A 22,221-nucleotide genomic window follows, 5' to 3' on the forward strand; every position below is an offset into this window, starting at 1 on the left:
ACACAGAAAAATCAGACATCCCCTGAAAATAAGACATCTTTGGGAGCAAAAATTAATATAAGACACTGTCTTATATTTGGGGAAACACGGTAGTAAAAAAATTAAGGGGGAGAAGGGGTTCTCCAGTTTTTAGCAGAGCGGTTCAGTTTCCACAGTTCTCCCTGGAATCTCCTTTGTTGCGCCATTCATTATGTGGGAACTAAGCTGCATCTGGCTTACGTGGCAAACGCATGCATCAGTTCTGATCTGTGAACGACTGGCGGGCAGGCCGCTCCTGCCACCGAGACTTCTGCTGCCTTTGCTGTACACGGCCAGGCCAGGCCGCATTGTGAGGCGAGCACCTGTTGCCATAACGACCGACTCCAGCAAAGAAGTGCCAGGGACAGCTTGGGTCTGGGCCAGAGTGATCCTCTTTGGAGGAAACCTTCCCGACCAGATTATGAGGCAAGGCGGACGTTTCCTGTGCCATCTTTTAAAGCCACACCAAGTGCCTTTAAATTTGCCCAGCCTAATTGGACCCAGGTGAACGAGGCTCAAGCGGAACCATCTCAATTGGTAATAGCCCTTTTCCTATTGATCCTTTCCAAATTGCACCAATTCATGCAGCGTTTGCTCCTTTCCACAGCTCCTTTAGAGCTACTCGGTTCATAAGGGTGTCGTGTCGTAGGCTAGTTCTGGGGAGAGGGTGCATCATTGGCTATATTTGGAACTGTGCTAATGAAGCCCTTTCTTATTTCACTGCTCCTCTTTCCCTGCCCCCAAATAAGATGTGGGGCCATCCCAGGAACGTCTGGAATGAGGAGACGTTGTTGGAACCAGTGTGCTATATAGAACCTTGGCCTGATCCTGCAAGCCAATTCTAGCGCTCTTGCCCAATAGGTTTGCACACATCTACATGCTCATGAATGCTGCAGACCTTGAAATATTATGGTCTCTGGTGCATGAATTTCCATTTTCTTCTCTTACTTTTGTTCCCCTTCTTTATATTCTTTTAAAAAATCCTTTCGATGTGTCAGTTTTCCAAAAAAAATTGTGTTTTTGTGGCTGCATGTGTGTGAAACAAATACGGTTATTTGCTAGTGAAGACCAGGGGCCTACATGTATGCTGCGTTCTTGTGTTGTTGCCGTGGCCACCTCAGTCCTGTCAATCAGACACGTGTTGGGAGTTCTGTACTTGGAATTTAATTTCCAGAGACCCAATTTGGATCAGAAACTCTGTGTGTTCTAGGAGTGGCTTCAAGCTGAATAATGGTTTTTTGATGTTTAATTTAAATAAAAGAAGGAATGTTTCTAGTCCTCTCTGACATGAAGGCGCATTTGTGATAAAAAGGTTTGTTGTTTTGTTGCCTCATTTTCACAGGTGGTCTGTTTTTTGACACATGTATTGGACTTACCCCCCCTCCCCTTTAAGGGATTAGACGGGCCATCTCATGGCATTGGGTTCCTTACGTTTGCTAGCCAGGTATATACCCTGTTTCCCCGAAAATAAGACATCCTCTGAAAATAAGACGTAGTAGAGGTTTTGCTGAAGTGCTAAATATAAAGCATCCCCCAAAAGTAAGACATAGCAAAGTTTTTGTTTGGAAGCATGCCCGTTGAACACCAGAGCATGCAGCTGTGGAGCGGAAAAATAAGACATCCCCTGAAAGTATGACATAGCGCATCTTTGGGAGCAAAAATTAATATAAGACACTGTCTTATTTTCGGGGAAACATGGTAGCTAGATATGTATACACTCTGAGCCAGCAGAGGGCACAGAGAAAGCACTGTTTAGAGGGTTCCAGTGCAAAGAAAGACAAGACACACTTTCCTAAGTTTCAGACACAAATTTATAACCTGGGTTGGGAATACACATCAGTTTTCAGATTATATATAAAGTCTATGTGTGGGAAGCAATGTTTAACTCTCAGTAAACAATGACTAGCAACTACTCTGGACTGCTCAGCATTCCCTCTAGGACGAAATGCACGCTTGCTGTCATAGAATTCAGCTATAGCTCCAAATGGAGAGAAACATACTGCCCAACAGACGCAACTGCTAAGATCAAACATCTTCTAGGGTAGTGCCCAGTTTCTCAGTTGGTAATTTCACACCTCTAAAGACAGCAGGGGACAGAAGACAGCGTGGTACAGCCCAATCTTGCCAGATCTCAGAAACTAAGCAGGCTCACTCATTCCTTGGAATGGAGACCTCCAAGGAAAGCTCTGTGGAGGAAGGCGATGGCAAACCACCTCTGCTTCATCACTTGCCTTGAAAGCCGCTTGCTGGGGTTGCCACAAGTTGGCTGCAATCTGATGGCACTTTACACACAAAGGTCATAGATTTTTTTGCAGGAGCAACTGGAGTGACCTTCCTTGAGCCGGCAGCTGGATCCGGACCACTTGTGACAACCTCTAACTTTAAGCAAACGTTGCTTCTAAGAAAGCAATATACCTTTGTGTGCTTTTAACAGCATCCTGTGAGTCTATCAGCAAGTGGGAGGGAAAATGTATGGCAAAGGGATTTAGATCCAAGTCCATGTTCCTCCAGCAATGGAAATGAAAGCAGAACGTGTTCAGTCTAAGGCTTTTTCAGGCACAATCGCCATGAAAACCATTACTATGTGCAAGCACTGTTATAGCCAGATGTGTGCCTAATCCCTAACTACAGGGGAAGGAGAGCAGCATGAAATACAGAATGAGATTCACCAAAAAAGAGGATGAAGCCAATAGTGGCAAAGGGCTACCAGGGGTCTGCAACCTGTGGTTCTCCAGATGTTCATGGACTACAATTCCCATCAGCCCCTGCCAGCATGGCCAATTGGTAATCCCAATTGGCCATGCTGGCAGGGGCTGGTGGGATGTTTAGTCCATGAACATCTGGACAGCCGCAGGTTGCAGACCCCAAACAGAAGGGATGAAGAGGGGTAGGGATCAGCAGAGGTTGACTGCCACTAAGATTCAAAAGGGTTGGATGTATTTATGTTTGATCCCAACCTTTCTTCAATGGGGCCCCAAAGAAACTTAATATATTGTTCCCCTCTCCTCTATTTTATCCTCGCCACCATCACCCCCACCCTATAAAGAATATTAGGCTCGAGATCACGCGGTGAGCTTTTATGGCAGAAAGGGATTTGAACCCAAGCGTCCCTGATCCTAGCTTGCCGCTTGAGGCAGTACGCCACATTGGCTCTCCAATATGAAAAGTGCTGAGCATATGCCAGAGCAGGAGAGAGATTTGGGGCTGCTTTCATGGGACACAGTAAGGCTGTTGTTTTGTTTTATTAGCCTGCCAACTTTTCAAAACGTTAAAAAAAACCTGAATTCCAAATTTTGAAATTTAAAAATCTGAATCCCCACTTTTGCAACACTAATTTTCTAACCCCACCCACCTGTCTCAGACTGAATTTTGCCACAAATGTTAGAGCTGGGTTATTTCTTTTGTTCTGAGATGTGAAATGTTGTTGCACACATATGTTGCACAGAGCCCTTCCAGGGTGGGCAGTATACCAAATTTAATTTATTATTATTATTATTATTATTATTATTATTATTATTATTATTATTATTATTATTATTATTATTATTAATAATAATAATAATAATAATAATAATAATAATAATAATAATAATAATAATAATAATAATAGTAATAATAGTAATAATAATAATAATAATAATAATAATAATAATACTCAAAGGGAGAACCCTCCCAAACCAGAATTGGAGATGCTGGTCCTTGAAAAACTACCAAGACTTCCGGAAGTTGGGAAGACTCTCCGTTGTGCCAGAAATGGCCGGTCCCTAACGCCTTCAACCCTAGCGGGAGAGACATCTGCTAAAAAATCCTCTTAATCCCCGGATTTACGGGGTATCTCTACTCTTGTCGGAAAGAGGAGAGCCTTTGAAGAAATAGGCTAAGCAAGGACAGGTCTGAATAACGCCAGAAAATAAAATTGAGCTGCGGAGACAGCCCGAGCTAAACAACGAGGAAGTTGCAGAGGGTAAACTAAGAACCCAGGAAGGGACATTAGCCACCCCAACTGCCGTGGTAGTAAAAAATAATGCAGAAAAATAAGAGACTGAATATTGACCTCGGGTTGAGTAAGAGAAGGGTAGGAGAACGCATCCAATTGGAATAATTAATAACTCCTACATTAACCGGAGAGATTAAGAGAAGAGAGAACGGAGAGACGAAAGGGAAAGACGGAAGGCGGGCGCTTGATCGCCTCCGAGCGCTCCGCTTGTATAGGAACAACGCCAAGATCTGACTGCCGAGGTATCCAGAGGTTTGCACCTAAAAGCAAGTGAGGAAAAAACCTTCCCATATCCCCTAGATATCTTCTCCTAACACTCTTCTTCTTTGAATAAATAGCCTGCTGGCAGCTGCAGCCAGAATTGGCCACGCTTTTAAGAACTGACTCTCAGAAAACGGAACAGGAAATAACGTGAAGTTGTAAACAAAAGAAAGAAAGAAAGTACTCCGGTAAATGGCAAGTGACGAAGATCATCCCATAACCCATATATAGACCGAAACCTATTAACGTAACGCCAACAGGAAGCGCTGAGGGAAGGAATCCAGAAGAAAAAGGTGTGCGGGAGTAGTTTGGTTAAAGTGTAGAAAACGCGGCGCGAGATGGGAGTGCCTGGAATTATACAAACGGCTGGGAATAACGCTTTGAAACAAGGCTGGAAACACACAAGCCGCAGACGGATCTAGACGGACGCAGCCTAAGAAGGTAATCTTATACTATTCTGATTAAAAGATACCAGTGCGAGCTTCCAAGATGGCGCAATCTGTCAGGAGGGCCCTTACATAAATGAGAGGCAGTAAAAGGCACCAACCAAGAGCTGGCCACACCAGAAAGAAACCCGGAATACGGGGCTAGACTGGAACACCTAATTGACATTACCACAACTTCTTTGAAAGAAACTGCAGTGTTCCAACAGGAGTCCAAAGAAAGAATGGCCAGACTCGAATTGGAGCTACTTAACATCAAAAAAGAGATGGGACACTTCAAAAAAATTGATGAAACCTTAAATATAATCAAGGATGGACTAAAAGACCTCGAGCACCGTGACACGGATATTGAAGACTCCATGGAGAACCTGGAAGGATAACCACTCAAGGCAAGAAGATGCTGTATTATGTTGGAATATACCAAAAAAGGAAAACACACTGGAGAAATAAGAGGTTTGATGGAGATGGAAGGTGAAATCCTATCTAAATCCACTCATGCCAAATGCTACAGGAGGTTTGGGACCTTGAAGAAGAGGGATGCCATATAGGGAAATTGGACTAACTCTACAGGGTGAATTCAAGAGCAGCCCATGATAGTGGAAACTCCCTGAGAATATACAATGCACCAAGCGTGAAGGAAAAGTCTGGAAAAGACGAATTCTAAGGTGTACCAATTAAGCAACCCCTTAAAATGATGGGAAAACGCTAATCTTATTGAAAGAGACCGCTAACGCATTCAAAGAAGAAGAAAAGGGATCTGGCTGTGAAACCTGACGGGACATACTCAGGAAAAAAAATAATATTATATACCGTGGATTATCCCGAAGGGGTTTCCTTTGTTTGGATCGGAAAGAGACTGAATATTGTGTCGTACAGAGAGCCTAAGAGATCACTTCCAAAAGCTGAGAAAAGTCCATACAAGAAAAAAAGGAAAGTAAGAACAAAGGGCAGAGGGGTTATGGAAGGGAGGGAGATGGAAAACAAATTTGTAACTTGCAACATAAATGGTTTAAATAACCCTAGAAAAAGGAGGCATGTCTTTTCCCAACTTACCAAGGAGAATCTCTCTGTAATTTGTCTGCAAGAGACTCACATAAAAAAAGGAGAGGAAAAGTATATCAATCACCCTTAAACTGGGGGGCTCTTTTTTTTCATGCAGGGTGCAGAGTTAGAAAAGAGAGGGGTTGCATTATATATTAAAGAACAACTGCAACCCAAGGAGATATTGGCAGACAAGGAGGGAAGATTCTTGGGGGTGGAAGTAATTATAAATAACTCTAAAACCTTGATAATAGGGGTCTATGGCCCTAATGAGAAAAAATCAGATTTTTATAGCCAATTGAGGGGAAAATTAACTGAGTACCCAAACGAGAAATGGATTATAATGGGCGACTTTAATGGGATCATAGATCCATCCCAAGATAAATTAGACCTACAAGAAAGAAAAAGGACAAATAGGTTGGGAAAAGACAACAAATTACCTAAGGTATTTCTTGATCTTACAGTGGACCTTTGTATACAAGATGTTTGGAGACTGAAAAAAGGTAAAGAGAAAAGTTTCACATTCCACTCACACAGACACAACACCCTATCCAGAATAGACATGGTGTGGGCCTCGGAAAGCCTTTGTGTAGAAATTAAAAAAAATAGGAAAAACAAAAAAACCTAGAATTCTTTCAGATCATAACCCAATATATATAGAACTAATAACTGTACCAAAACAACCCAATTGGAAAATAAAAAACTGGGTCCTAAATAACAAAAAAGTCAAAGAGAATATTAAGAAAAGTTTATTAGATTAATATGGAAATTAAACACAGGCCTCGGTTAAGGAGGAGGCAATTACTGTGGGATGCCCACAAAGCTGTAATTCATGGGTCAAATCTCTGAAAATGGAAGAAATAAACCTGAAAAAAGACAAAAGAGAGAAATTCAGAGAATTAGAAGTTCAATTAAAAAATTTGGAAAGAAAACTACAAAATAAACATAATAGTAAAAAGATAAATAAACAAATTAAAATACTAAAGGAACAAATTAGAGCATTACAAACAGATGAGATAAGCAAGGAATATACTCATACTAACCTAAACAACAAAAATACTATACTCTAGATAATAAAACAGGAAAATGGTTGGCAAATAAATTAAGAAAACAACAAAATTCAAATAAAATTAATAAAATTAAGGTGGGACCACAAATAACAACTGATAAAACCCAAATAAAGAAAGCTTTCCAGGAATTTTATAGCCACTTATACAAGAAAGACCCAATAAAAACAGAAAGTATACAGGGATATCTGGATGAGCAGAAAATACCGAAAATAAACGAGAACGATAGAGAGGAATTGAATAAGCCTGTAGACATAGAAGAAGTGGATAGGGTGATCAGGGGTTTGAAAAATAAAACGCCAGGCACAGATAATATACCAGCTGCATATTATAAGATTTTTAAGGAGGAAATAATTACACAACTGGTATCTTTAATAAATAAAGTATTTAAAGAACGAAACTTACCAGAATCCTGGAAGGAAGCCACAATTTCGTTAATACCTAAGAATAAAGCAGAAGCACCAGAAATAAGTGAATTTCGGCCTATATCTCTACTCAATGTAGACTATAAAATCTTTACTACTTTCATACTACAGCATAAAGGCTTAAAAAAAAATCTTTTTAAACAGATACATTCAAGAAGAGCAGTCTGGCTTCCTCCTCCCAGGAAGACAATTAAAACGTAACATCAGAATGGTAACAAATATAATTGAATACATAAATGACAGGCCAGACTTTACCACTGGCAGCAATTTTCCTAGGATGACAAAGCCAGCTTGACAGACTGAATTGGGAATTTATGCTAATAACAATGCAAAGAATGGGTATAAACGGTAATTTCTATAATGCTATAAACAAAACTTATACAGACCAAACTGCAAAAATCAAAATAAACAATGAATACTCTGAAAAATTTGTGATAGCTAAAGGAACTAGGCAAGGATGTCCCTTATCACCCCTCCTTTTTATTCTGACAATCGAAATATTACTAAAAAATATAATAGAAGATCAAAGAATTAAGGGCATTAAAGTAAAAGGAAATCAAACAAAATTAATGGCATATGCCGATGACATAGTTATTTTCCTGGATGAACCACAAACTAAACTTAACCAACTACAAGAAATAATAACTAATTACGGGAAAGTAGCCGGTCTGAAAATAAATTACAAGAAAACAAAAATGTTTCTCTGGAACATGACAAAACAAGAAAAAAAATTAATTATAGAAAACTCTAAAATACAAAATGAGAAAAGAATAAAATACTTGGGCATAATCCAAGAAGATAATAATAAACATCTAATGAAAAATAATTACGAAAAAATGGGAACTAAAATACAAGAAGATTTCAAAAATTGGTCTAGCAAAAACTTATCTTTGTTAGGTAGGCTAAGTGCAATAAAAATGACACTGTTGCGTCGGGTTTATGCAACCTCTTCCAGACTATGCGCTCGATAGTAACATCCAATAAAAATATTTAAATGAATGGAAAAGCGATAACCAGGTGTCTATATGGGAGGGTAAAACTCCTAGAGTAAGGTACAAACACCTAATACAAAAAACAAAAAAAGAGGGAGGAATCACATTACTACAGACTTTCAAATCTCTACTACTCTACGCCAAGGGGCCCTCGCCTGGATAAAAGAATGGGTCACACTAAGTGATAAGAAACTACTAAGTTTAGAAGGCTATAACTTACAAAAAGGGTGGCATGCTTATTTATGGCCAATAACGGAGAAAAAACAATATATAGATAGAATCTTTAAAAACCACCTGATAAGAAATAGCTTATTAAAGATCTGGTTAAAATATAAAAGAATATATTATACTAAGATACCAATATGGATCTCCAGGATGGAAGCACAGCAAATTAAAGACAGGAATGAACAAGACAATTGGCTGAGATATAAAGACATCCTACTATGGAATCAAGATACCCCAATAATGAAACAGAAAGAGGTAATAGGACGGGAGACAGGAATCTGTCATTGGTTTACATATGCTCAATTACAGAGCAACTTTAAAATAGACAACAAAACCTGGGGAATTCAAAAAGAATTAAATGAACTAGATAAGATACTTACTAATCCAGATGCTAAAAATATTAGTGAGCTATACAAGCTCCTAATACAACAAAAAACAGAAGATGAAATAGTAAAAAATAACATGATTAAATGGGCCAGGAATCATGGAAAAACAATAACCCTAGATAAATGGGAGAAATTCTATAAGGAATTATATAAATTCACCCCCTGCGCAGACCTTTGGGAAAACTCCATAAAAATGTATTATAGAACCTACTACACCCCATCAATGTTATCAAAGATAAATAAACAACACTCACCCAGGTGTTGGAAGTGCAAAAAAGAAATTGGTACATTTTTCCATACCTGGTGGACCTGCAAGAAAAAATTAAAAGTATTCTGGAATTTAATACATATACAAATAAGAAAAATTTTGAAGATGAAAATTAAAAAAAGTGCAATCACTTACCTTCTAGGCCCGTCATTTATGAGTGAAAAAAATTCTGTAAAGTATAAACATTTGTTATTCCACTTGCTTGCAGCAGCGAGGATCGTGATAGCGAGGCACTGGAAGTCAGATCAGTTACCCAAGATCGAGGAATGGAGGGAGAAAGTGCAATCCTTATATGTAATGGACAGACTCTCATTTCAGATAAAGGAATTACCAGCGGAGGATTATCAACAAACGTGGAAACCTTGGACAGAGTACCAGTCCAACAACTGTTATGTTAAAATCTCTCCAATAGGCTATTGATTGTGTATGAATCTTTCCTTTCTTTAGGTTTTAAGGAATTTAGATTATAAGGTAGAAATATTTGTTAAGTTCCTTTTTTACCTACATAGATTATTGTTCAGATAAACTATTATGAACAGATTAGAAGGAGAGTTGTTAGTAAAGTGATTGATTTTCAAGTAACCGAGGGGAAGTCTAGGGGATAAATATTGGGGAGGGAGGGAGGATAGGGAGGGATAAGGGGTGGGAAGGAGCATTGAGTCAGATTACATGAATTATAATTTAGGTGAAAGCTGTTAATCCTATGCTTCTTTTTAAAAGTTATACATGAATTTTACGTTGACAATGTATGATTGTTTATGATCAACTAATGAATGCAAATGTATAACTGACTTCTTATAATATTTAATAAACACATTTAAAAAAAAAAAAAGAAAAACTACCAGAATGTGCAAGTTTCCCTTCAATCCTAGTTGTGGTGGGGCTGAAATCAAGAGCAAGGACTGGTTTTACGAAGGGAAATCATGACTTTGTGGGCAACGATAGCGAGCCACTTGCATTTTAGAAGACTTAAGGGTCACTAACCCAGGCTAGCTGATCTCAACAGACCCAAGAAGCTAAGTAGGGTTGGCGCTTATCAGCACTTTTATGGGAGACCACCAAGGAAGTCCAGGGTAGTGACACAGAGGCAGACAGTAGTGAACTACCCCTAAACATCTCTTGCCTTGAAAACTCCATGGGGTGGCCCTAAGTCAACTGTGATCTGATGGCAAGAAAAGATCACTGGCAGCTTGCCCATCTGGTGTGGGTGATCCCTTCCCCTTCCTACCCAGACCTTGATACCATTTACCAGGACTCCAAGTCCCACCAAATTTGGACCTTCGTCGGTAGCCCCGCCTCTCTTCTGTGTCTTGCACTATGGTGGCATCTTCTCGCCACACACCAGGATCATGATGCAATGTTTGTTCCTCTCCCCAGCAGAAGCATAATGGCAGCCACGGGACCTCCCACCAACTTGCTGAAAGGTCAGGTAGGTTCAGAAAAATGGCACAAGGACAACAGCAGGACTGTGCAGAAAGCCAACGAGCTGACACGAGACTATGGAAAGAAAGCCCTCAATCTCTGGAGACCCTCCCTGCCCCCTGGCCAGCCCGAGGAGACACCATACGAACGCAAGGTGAGGATGGATTCCTGGAAATTCAAGCTGGATGTGTCAGCGAGCGGAGAGGTGAAAAGAAAGCCACCCGAAGGGCCTGGGGTGACCCTGTGGAAGATCAAAGTCAAACCTCCCCCATGGGTCTGCAAGATGGCCATGCCCTGCTTCCGAGATTACTTCAACACCAAGAACAATGAGTTTATGGCTAACTACTGCAGGGAGACACGCCAAGTGGTGAGCCGCCTGCGTCAGGCCCTGGTAGAGATAAACGAGCAATTCAAGGCCCTGGTGAACGAGAGAGAACGGCTTGATGCCATGCTGGCCAGAATTCGCCAAAGCCTCCTTACCAACAAGCAAACCCATGTCATCCGGGAGAACAGACCAACGTTGGAGAAGGTGAGACGGCTGTTGCGCATGGCTACTGAACTTGCCCAGCACTTACTCACTGGCCCAGCTGTGTCACCTGCACTCTCCCAAGCACTTGTCACCTGCGACAAGAATGCTCACATGCGTCCATCGGATCCCTGGGCTAAGAACACCCCCCCCCCCGCAAGACTGTGAATGTGTCTGATTCATATTGCCTCTTTTGTAAGGTGACCAGATGGTCACCTTTGTGAACCGGGATGGGGGGTAGGCGGCCGCCAGCCTGCGCGCACATGCGCGCACAGCCGCAGGAGCACACTGCCTTCTGGGGCATTGCCATTTCCCGCCGTGTCACAGGGCAGGAAACGGCAGCACCCCAGAAGGCTGTGCTCCTGCGGCCGCACGCGCGGGAGACTGCAGCACTGCCTTGCGCCCCAGAACGCAGTGCAGCAGCCTCCCAAAAATCAGGGCAATTGAAATTACCCGCGGGACGCGGGACAAATTGTTTGAAGGCAGGACGTCTGGTCAGCCTACTCTTTTGGCACATGGTGCTTTGGCACACAGAACACATGATAAGGCAAGCAATTTAAAAAACACACATCTAAAAACAGCCTAATATCAATCTCTTGTATTGTCCAGGAGGATCAGAATCAAAGCTAGGGAGAAAATGAAGCTTAAACTATTCATTCCAGATATTGTATTACATGGGAATGCTAAGAGTTCTTTCTTAAGGGCATATCTGCACAGGAGGGTAGTTGTTTATGCCTTCACAAGAATGTAAGACTTCCTGGATAAGATCACATGTGAAGCATATCAGCAGACGCATATCAGCAGAGTTTAGAGCAGAGTCACTCTGGTAAGATGAGAATGTTTAGTCTTCTTGCACCCACTGCAACCTTCTACCACACTTGGAAAAGAATACTCTCACTCAAGATGTTCTTTCCATAGGAAGGTATTTTACTTTAGTAGTTGCAAGGTTACACAAGTCTATCTATACAAGACTATCAGACTATACAGAACTCTTCAGCTATAACAAAGTTCAACATATACAGAACTTAACTCAGACTCAACTCTATCTCTGTCTAAGCATATACAATGCATACATCCAACAGGGTACTTTTCCCCGCCCACGAAACAGCCTCTCATTGGTCTAGAATTACAGTTGAATTCACCAATCATGTTAAAGGTTAATCTTTGCTACTTTTGCCCCTAGGCTGACTGTCTCCGTTCTCTGGGTCGGGCAAACCTTCTGCTAACTTGAAATGACCCTTTCTCTTTTTTATATATCATGACAAAGCAGCCTTATGTGCAGCCATATCAGTGTCGTATCTAACTCCATAAGGCTCTGCTTCATCCATCCCATCACAGCCTCCAAACAACTGGTCAATATATCAGTGTTCAGCTGACCGTTCATCAGTAGATACAGCTGGGTACTGGTGACAGCCCAGCCCAAATCCCCAGACCAGTTGTGCAAGTGGGTGCATATACATGTTAAAAAAGCATTTGGAGAGGATCGCTCTTTGAGGGATCCTGCATACATAAGAACAAGCCAGCTGGATCAGACCAGAGTCCATCTAGTCCAGCTCTCTGCTACTCGCAGTGGCCCACCAGGTGCCTTTGGGAGCTCACATGCAGGATGTGAAAGCAATGGCCTTCTGCGGCTGTTGCTCCCAAGCACCTGGACTGTTAAGGCATTTGCAATCTCAGATCAAAGAGGATCAAGATTGGTAGCCATAAATCGACTTCTCCTCCAATACCAATGAATGGCGGGCTGATGTCCTCTCCCCTAATGCTACCCCATCCCCAACCTTGGAGCAGCACCCATTCATTTAAAGAAGTTCTGTGTGCTATGCAAGAGAAGGGACTGTGGCTCAGTTGTACTGTTATAGAGTATCTGCATGACAGGTAGAAAGTCCCAAATTGAGTTTCCAAAATCTCCAGTTAAAAGGGATCAGATGTGAAAAACTTGAGACTCTAAGAAGTTTTCGTCAATCAGTAGGCAAGTTTTTCCTAGATAGACCAGTGGGTTTGACTCAGAATAAGGCAGTTTCATCTGTTTGTCGGTGCATTGGGCAGTGTGTGTGTGTCTATGTGTGAAGACGAACTATAAGAGAAATAGCAATCCCATGGATTCTCCATTCACACTGTAGGTTCTTGTTTTTCAGAACAGAGGGAAAAGGTGCTCAGCTTTTCCAGGGAGACTTCTGAGCCCTACAGCAGATTTCCATGCAAATCATCTAGCTCAGGGGTCAGCAACCTTTACCACCCAAAGAGCCATTTGGACCCGTTTTCCACGGCCCCAAAGATCTACCCACACGAAGCTGCCTCTAGTTTGGCCCCTCCATTCACCTTTCCTGGAGGGACACACCCATGCTACCCTCCGACCTCCAGGCCACACGGAGCTGCAGTATAAGGCCAAAAGAGCCGCATGCGACTCCAGAGCCACGGATTGCAGATCCCTGACCTAGCTCATCTGTTCCCCACAAACAATCCACCTACCTTGCTCTCCTCTCGTTTGCAGATACCTGACAAGGTGGATTCCTTGATGAAATGGGAGAAGAAGGAGTTACAAAGACAGAAAACCAAGCTAGAGGGGGTGATGGCCATGTCAGAGGATCACCTTAAGGTAGGGAATAGGACTCCACAATTCAAATCTTACGGACAATGAGTGGGCGGGGGGGAAAGCAGTAGTTAGGTGTCACCAGATTTTTGAAAAATGGATCTTGAACACAAAGGAGATGTCATCAGTGCTTTGGGTCTTGTCCACATCCAAAGTCATTTTGGGTGTTGTTAAATAAAGGCCAGAAGAAATGCAATACATTGTCTCTATAAGCTGTAATAAGTCTCAATTTCTCTGCAAATAGGGGAAGTAACAATATATTTGGGATGAGGAAGAGCAAATTATTATAGTCCTGCAATTTTTCTGACCCTGATCCACCTGTTGGAGAGATTTACCTGCAACAGTCTTCAGGGTCTGGCCCATAGCTGCCTCCTCAGTCATCAAAAAGACTTAATTTTCCTTAACTTGTTCTTTGAAATCTATTAGTGGCTGAGAAGATGTTGTGACCCTGTATCATTCCAGGGTCAGTGGGTATCACCACAGAAGGGTTGTAATCAGAGGCATACAGGGAAAAATGGCGCCCGGGGGCAACACTTGCTCCAAAAAGGGATGCTTTCAGGTACAAGGAAAGGTACATGGATAAGGAAAGGACAGCTTCTTGCTTCCTTTCAAGTTATCAGTGTGTTAAAAATCACAAGGATGTGTAACCTCTTTCTGTGGGTTCTGTAGGACAGTACTTGGAAGGAGTTGCAAAGAACTAAGTTTAAACAAAACAGTTTACTTCTCTTAACAAATAACACTTTTAAAACATTTAACATTTACACTTTACAGTCCTGTTAAGTTTGCATTTTCGAGTCCTTATATTTACAGTCTACTGATATTGCCAAGTCCAATTCTTCTTTGCTGGTGGTTGGTTTTGAAGACTTCAGAGGCTTGGTGAACGGGATTCAAGGTGTTGAAGGTTCCCAGAAAACTCTCAGCATTTACATACACAAAAACCCTGAAACAATAAATTCTAACATTTACAATATAGCAAAAAACAAACAAACCCTCCCTTCCCACTAGTTCCCCACACCATTGCAGTTACCTTAAACAAGGTGTTAAGGGCTTAATAAAATCAATCAAGGTCCCAGCCTGGTAGCCTTGCTTCTTTCAACCTCATAAGTTCTGCAGCATTCTGCTTCTTTTCAGACTCCACCCCTTTCTGGGTCATCCCATTCTTACACAGGGGTTACAGATACACATTAGTTAAAAACTCTGTGAACTAGTATCTCTCACATAACCTTTGCAAAGGATGAAAAGGGTTTTTCAATCTTTCCTGCTGGAATCAGATCCGTGCATTGTATTGCTTTGAGGCGCAGTGGGGGTGGGTGAGGAGAAGACAAGATTTTTCATTTGGTTTCCACTTCTTGAATGCCTTCAATTATGCAGGCATTGGGTGCATGTCGGCAAGCTCTGCAGACAGCAAGTGAGGAACGCAGCCACGTGTTGGACCTGATGCCGCATCCTCTGCGCATGGTTCTCCTAGACGCCGGGCGTGACTCCTGGCTTGGACTGAGCCGGCCTTCGTCCCCCTGGGTAGAGCGAAATCAGACACCCAAGCCGGACCCCATCGGACCTTTCACACCAGGTAAGAAAAAAGGCACCCTACTTCTGTCCGAAAAGGGGGAAAGACACAAGAAATCACAAATGCACAGCAAATTGAGGAAATCAGACTACCACGTCCACTTCCACAAAATCACTGGGCTATTGTTTGGATAAAAAAAGAAATGGGGGAAACTATCCAAGCAGCCTTGAACTTCTTGGAGGAAGGTAGAATTTTTAAAAAATGGGTTAGTCCATGCATGCTTGATGCTTGGCGTGGCCATGTGGTATACCTGTTCCCAAGGAGCCCTTCTGACGAACAACTGCACGAACTCCATGCATCCAGAGACAGACCCGGGTGCTTCGTCATGAGGAGACAGTCCTGCAAAGCAGCATCCCAGCCTGCTACATGCACCCTGCTGGGCATCTTATCCATCTTTATTTCTGTGCTGAAATTAGCACGCGGGTGCAAACATTGTAAACTTACAGACAGGGATACACATGAAACAGGAGGGGGGGGGAACCCCAAAAACAAAATGGGATCCGGGATAATGGTGTGGACACAGCTTCTGCGCTTACATGTGGCTTTTTTCAGAGGAATAGCGCGGGGGGGGGGGGGGGGCGGCCAACAGGGAAGTCAGCAGAAACTTTCCTTTAGCAGAAGTCAAATCTTTAATGGGCGGCAGGTCAGGGCCCAAATAGATGAGCTGCTGGAAATTTTGGGAATAGTGTTCCTAAGAAGAAGAAGAGTTTGGATTTATATCCCCCCTTTCTCTCCTGTACGAGACTCAAAGGGGTTTACAATCTCCTTCCCTTCCCCCCTCACAACAAACACCCTGTGAGGTGGGTGGGGCTGAGAGAGCCCCAAAAAGCTGTGACTAGCCCAAGGTCACCCAGCTGGTGTGTGTGGGAGTGTACAGGCTAATAGAGCCACAGTGTTTCTAATACTTCCATCTGAAACTTGTTGATTAGCTAGAATGAACTTTAGTGCTTGAAGAGTGTTATAGTGCTGAAAACTGCTGAGAGGTTTAAGGAAATCACAATGATCCGACACCCCACCTCCCCTATATCTCTCTATCCTGGCCAAGGTCATCCATCAGGGTGAATAAAATACTTTCCGGTGCTGAGCCCAGGTCAGAAAAGGGTTCAGATAATAAGCATTATCTAGGGAAGGGTGTTTCTTTTAAGAAGAAGAGGAGGAGGAGGAGGATTTATATACCCCCTTCCTTACCTGTAAGAAGACTCAAAGGGGCTGACAAACTCCTTTCCCTTCCCCCCCCCACAGCAAACACCCTGTGAGGTAGGTGGGGCTGAGAGAGCTCAGAAGAACATTGGCTAGCCCAAGGTCACCCAGATGGCGTGTGTAGGGGTGCACAGGCTAATCTGAATTCCCCAGATAAGCCTCCACAGCTCAAGCGGCAGAGCGGGGAATCAAACCCGGTTCCTCCAGATTAGAATGCACCTGCCCTTAACCACTGCATTTTTTAAAAAAACAGCAGTTGTACTGGACCAGATTCAGATCAGGACCACGGAGTGGGAGGGGTGGGGGGTGGACAGCAGAGCAGAATGCCTCCCAAACCGGGTTATTTTCCTAACCCAAAAGCATCTTGCGGGGGGCACAGTACCATCCCAACCAGCTACACACACCCTTCTAATGCCACTGACTTCAACGGACTTCAAAGGGTGTCACTCTGCTGAAGATGGCGTCGCTTGTGACCCAGGTCCCATCCTGTGTGTTGAAGACCACTGACACAGAGAGATGAGTGGTCAGACTCTGTGGCGTCATTTCAAGTCAGGAAAACGACACAACAGGGAGGCTTAACCCTTCCTGCCCCTCTTGTGCAGGTATTCCAACCTGAAACAGGGTCCTGTGCACTTGTTATTTAAGAAGAAATCTTGCGAGCTCTAGATGCAGAATTCTCAGTGACTCAGTTTGGTGCAGGAGGAAGCGAGGCGGCAAAGGCCAGCTCCGGCTCATCCCGTTGGGTGTGTCATAAATCACAGAGTTCAACAAGCCAACCCAGCTTGGCAGCTAATCGCTTCCCCTCTCCTCTCCCTGCCCCACTCTCACCCTCCAGAGTGTGATGCAGCCATTGATGAGGCCCGGCGCCTCACCTTTGTTTCCAAGAACGTGATGCTGAAGGTGAAAGAAGCTATCAAGGAGGCACAGGACATCCGCAACATGGCACACAACACCATTGAGAACAGCCTGCAAGGCAAGAGGGACGAGACTCTCTGCCATAAGGTACTGAGAAGCCTTACACACCCCATGCAGACATCTGCTGCACTGTACGCATTAGGCTTGCATACACTTGCAGATGCAAAGAACTGGCCCAGAAATTGGTTTTCAGTGCTGAGGTTCAGCCCCAGCATTCGTGGCAGGACATGTCTTCAACAGTCCCAGTTCTCCATTTTGAAGCCCTAGCATCAGGCCAGAAGTCCCTAAGCTCAGTCTTTGGTATCTCCAGCTACAACGGACCTCTAAGAACATAAGAACTAGCCTGCTGGATCAGACCAGAGTCCATCTAGTCCAGCTCTCTGCTACTCGCAGTGGGCCACCAGGTGCCTTTGGGAGCTCACATGCAGGAGGTGAAAGCAATGGCCTTCTGCTGCTGCTGCTCCCGAGCACCTGGTCTGCTAAGGCATTTGCAATCTCAGATCAAGGAGGATCAAGATTCGGAGCCATAGATCGACTTCTCCTCCATCAATCTGTCCAAGCCCTTTTTAAAGCTATCCAGGTTAGTGGCCATCACCACCTCCCGTGGCAGCATGTTCCAAAAACCAATCACACGTTGCGTGAAGAAGTGTTTCCGTTTATTAGTCCTAATTCTTCCCCCCAGCATTTTCAATGAATGCCCCCTGGTTCTAGTATTGTGAGAAAGAAAGACTTCCTACCTCTGGTAGGAAGAGCAGATAGCAACCACTGTCTGAGACCCCAGGAGAGCTGTTAACAGCCAGAGTAGACAATATGAAGCTAGGTGAACATCAGAGGAGCCTAGTAGATCCGACCCATTTTCCATCTATCCCAGAATCCTATACCTACCTAAGCAGTTGCCATTCAGGAAGTGGAGCAGGAGAACAAAAGCCCTGTAGCACTATCATCCACTTTCAATACCAGCATTTTCTTTCTGACAACAGCCAGTCAAAAGCCTCTGGAAGCTCATGAGTACAAACACTCCCTGTTGGTAGTCCCCAAGATCTGGAATTCACAGGAATGGGAGCATCTGGGCATTTCATCTTCCACCTATGGCAGTTCTCCCTAGCAGCCTAGCTCCTAAGAGGTCCTTTCCCTGTATTACTTTTTCTCCTGCCTTAAGAAAGTGGTCCTATGGCAACCAGGGATTCACAACCCCACAAGTAATCCAAATGGAGTCACAATCCACCCTCTACAAAACCAACTCTGAACTTTTCTAAGGCTGCAGCAGATTAACCAACTATATCTTGGTTGATCAGTGAGGTCCAGTTTTCAGCAGCAAAGGACAGGTTCAAGCATGGGCAGAGTGTTCCAGATGCGCTTGTTTGTTTGGGGAGACTATTTGGAGGCTGGTGTGCTCCTGTCTTACAAAATGAAAGAGAAAAGATAGAAGAGGCTCTTGCCTCCTGGCAGCTTTTGTTACTTTACATAAACAGCACAATCCTAAACAGAATAACTCCAGTCTAAGCCCACTGAAATGAATGAGCTTATAGTGGAGTTACTCTCCTCAGGAAAGTTGCAATAAGTTACTTTACGCTTCCTTTAATGCCCTGAAAAGGCACATGGTGCATGCAAATATATTTCAGTGTAACCAGCAAACAAACCACTTATCCGCCTTTTAATCAAGCAATTATTTTACTGCTTCTTATACACTGTTCTTACGATGACTGATGTCCTCTCCTTTTAGTGCATTCACTGTGCCAGAGATCTGGCAGGTCCCAGCCTGCAGTACAATCTATTGAATGCACAGTTCTGTAGAGCTAGAGCCGTGTGGTGTAGTGGATGAGAGCGGCGGACTCCAATCTGAAGAAACAAGCTTGCTTCTCCACTCCTCCACGTGAAGCCTACTGGGTGATCCTGGGCTAGTCACAGTTTCCTCGGATCTCTCTCAGCCTCACCTACCTCACATGGTGTCTGTTGTAGGAAGAAGAAGGGATTGTAATAGCCATTTTGAGACTCCTTAAAAGTAGAGGAAAAGCGGGGTATAATATATATATATGCTTCATCACACAGGTGAGTTTCCCTTTCTCTCTCCCCCTCCCCTTCCTCTGCAGGGACGGTTAGACTTGGCCTTGGGAGGAACACGCAGCACACTGCACCGCTGCCAGCGTTTCATGCACGAGATGTCTATTGCCCGAGGAATGACCTTGGTGAGCAATTTAGGGCGGGGTGTGTGTGAGCGTGCCACAATCTGTCCTCCCCTCCAGCTGCTTGGATTCAGTGAGGCCAAGCCGTTCTCCCCACAAACTCCCTTCTCCCATCCCCAGTGCCCACCCCTAGTTGTCAAGCCCTTTTCCTTCTACAGGGCCCTGACAGCAGCAAGTACTTGGAGACACGGGAGAAGCTGACACGGCCGACGGTGCAGGTGTACCAAAGACACGTGGGGACGCAGCTGCCCGAAGCTGCAATCCTCAACCAGGTAAAAGGCAACAGGGATGATGGTGAGGCAGGGCAGAAACTATCCTACCTGTGGCATGTGACAAGGCTGCTGTGCAGGTCCAGAGAGTGACAAGGCCTTGTAGCAGAATATTATTCTGTTCCCCCTTCTCTGATTGGTGGAAGTCAATAAGGAACACATTTGTAATGAACTACCCCTTGGATTCAACACAGCCCTGGTAGTCTCCTGTGACTGGCAATGACTCTTTGGGGCCTCACTGAGGTCTGTCCAGCCCTGCCACCAAAGAACCTTTTCTAAATATCAAGAGTTAAAATTGGGCATTTCTTAAAACTTAAAACTATTTCTGAGCCCACGTGGAGCTTCAAAAGAGAGTAGCGTCTCAACCAATGTTGCAGGGATCTGCTCTCCAAGACCACAACTAAAGGTCTTGCTCAGCCCCAGTGGCGTAGCACTCATGGGACAAGGGGGCGTAATGCTGCAGGTGCGTCCCGGGGCATGGAGTTCTGGGGGCGTGGGCTGCCGCAGCAGGGGTGCAGGGTGTGTGCGTGCCCCGGGTGCAGTTCCCCCTCGCTCCGCCTATGTTCAGCCCTCCCACCTATGATTCTTTAATCAGAGATGTCAGGGACTGAATGTGGAGCCTTAGATTAAATGAGACTGGCTTCAAAGTAAATGTGCATAAGATTGGGATGCAAAATTTACAGGAACTGAGATTGTACTTTCGGTCATGAAGCAGAGTCCTCTGGCATGTGTGTGCAGTTCCCTCAAATGTCCACCATATCAGAAGGAGCAGGAGGATCCCTTCCAGCATGGTGAACCCCAAGCATAAAAACTGACATTCCAAAACAACACTTAATTCAGTCACATGCATAGTACAGAATGTGGCAATTTGGTGCTTTAGCTTGATAAAATGTTACTTCTGCAATGCAAAATTTGCTACTCAGCTCTGGAAATGTTTTCCTATATCAGGTCCGTGCAGTGTGATTCTCTAAACTGAATACAGCCCATCAAGGTCTTCTGTTTCTGCAAGTAGCAAAAAACAAATGCTTATCTGACTACTGGTGACTAGCCACAATGGCTACTGAGCTGCTTTAGGCTGGATTCCAAAATGATAGCTAAAACAGGCTTGTGGCCTGTTTTTGTTTTGAGCATACATTTTGGCTAAATGCGTGAAGTGGGCAGTCACTAGGTATACATACAGCACACATAAGAAAATGAAGGAAATTAAATGGTAAAAAGCTGGATCAAAGAGCCATAAGATGCAAGATGTACATTGTGAGACCTAACTGTGTAAAATTCAAATGCAGACAAAGATGCCATTCAGAATAGCAGCAATGAGTGATAACTGGTTTAGTAAAATAAGTGAAATTATATTAATATTTGTAATGGGCGAGGAGTCCCAGGTCCTTGTTCAGCCCTTGGGAACTGTTATCAAATTCTTTATAAATATGAAATCAGCAGTTTCACACTGGTGCTTTCCTCGGAGGCTTTTTTGCTGGCAAATGGCCAGAAGGATGAAGGCTGTGCAACCTCTAACCAAACAAGTCAGGAGTAGGGGTATTTGCACCACTGGAAAGTAGAGTCTGTCGATTAATTGCTCCCCATTTTCTAAGCCATCTAGCTGTGGCAGCAGAACGGGAGCTCAACAGCCTTAAAGATTTGCTGTCTGCTCATGTGAAATGATGCAAGCCCACCCTCTAGATGGGAAGCTGATGCCTAAGGACAACTGCTCCAGCTTCCGAGCATCTGCTTACCAGTTTTCTACTTTTGTTTCCTTTCTCAGTCCACCGCACAGTTAGATCGCTCCATAGAGGATACAGCCAAGAACATCCAGAGCCTACAAGACACCAGGTGTCACCTGAAGCAACGCATTCATGACAAGGAGACTGGCTACAATGTGGATGGCAGCATCAAACGCCTGCGGCAGCGCCGCATACACCCCCGCACCTGCCTGACAGAGGTTCTTGATCTGGTCTGCACCTAGGAAGTTCAACAAATACATGTAGAGATCATGAAAATAGACTCTGGAGTGGCCCAGGCTATTTCTTTCTCACTTGAGGGACAGGCAACAATTCTCCTTGTCCAAAGAAATCACAGCTGACTTGGATGGTCCAGGCTAGCCTGATCTTGTCAGATCTCAGAAGCTAAGCAGGGGCAGGGGCAGCCCTGGCTAGTACTTGGGTGGGAGACCAGAAAGGAAGACCAGAGCCACTGTGCAGAGGCATGCAATGGCAAACCACATCTGTTAGTCTCTTGCCTTGAAAACCCTACTGGGTTGTCGTAAGTCAGCTGCGATTTGATGGCACTTACATACACAAAGAAACTGCAAGACATACCTGAAATCATCTATCTTGAAAGGCAGAAGTGAAGCCTTTAAAGCTCTTTCTTTAAGGAATAAGAAAGCTTTCTTATTGCTCTCTTCAGTTGTTCAGGCAACAGGATACATT

At 43.9% G+C, this 22,221-nt stretch overlaps 1 protein-coding gene and 1 long non-coding RNA gene across 8 annotated transcripts in view; one reads left to right on the forward strand and one right to left on the reverse strand.

Annotated features, from left to right (window-relative positions):
* CCDC105 (coiled-coil domain containing 105) lies at positions 1 to 21,863 on the forward strand. Of its 2 annotated transcripts, none has more exons than XM_048489910.1 (8): positions 1 to 555; positions 10,501 to 11,074; positions 13,563 to 13,667; positions 15,033 to 15,231; positions 17,264 to 17,430; positions 19,434 to 19,529; positions 19,685 to 19,798; positions 21,558 to 21,863. In XM_048489910.1, the coding sequence occupies exons 2-8, from the start codon at positions 10,511 to 10,513 to the stop codon at positions 21,756 to 21,758; spliced, it is 1,446 nt and encodes a 481-aa protein (XP_048345867.1). In that variant the 5' UTR covers positions 1 to 555; positions 10,501 to 10,510; the 3' UTR covers positions 21,759 to 21,863. The 2 variants fall into 2 exon arrangements, with proteins under 2 accessions (XP_048345867.1, XP_048345869.1); XM_048489912.1 differs by having other exon boundaries at positions 10,504 to 11,074.
* LOC125429119 overlaps positions 15,160 to 22,221 on the reverse strand; it is an 8,481-nt gene continuing 1,419 nt past the window's right edge. Inside the window, exons 2-3 of one of the 6 annotated variants that reach the window (XR_007243948.1) lie at positions 21,529 to 21,611; positions 15,160 to 15,254 (exon numbers count right to left, since the gene is read on the reverse strand). This is a non-coding gene — a long non-coding RNA (uncharacterized LOC125429119). Of the gene's footprint in view, positions 15,255 to 18,983; positions 19,339 to 19,363; positions 20,798 to 21,528; positions 21,755 to 22,221 lie in introns of those variants that run through there. The other 5 variants (XR_007243949.1, XR_007243947.1, XR_007243952.1 and 2 more) reach the window with 5 other exon arrangements.

This window comes from Sphaerodactylus townsendi, linkage group LG03 (genome assembly GCF_021028975.2).
Source record: "Sphaerodactylus townsendi isolate TG3544 linkage group LG03, MPM_Stown_v2.3, whole genome shotgun sequence".
In the NCBI taxonomy this organism is placed as follows: domain Eukaryota; kingdom Metazoa; phylum Chordata; class Lepidosauria; order Squamata; family Sphaerodactylidae; genus Sphaerodactylus; species Sphaerodactylus townsendi.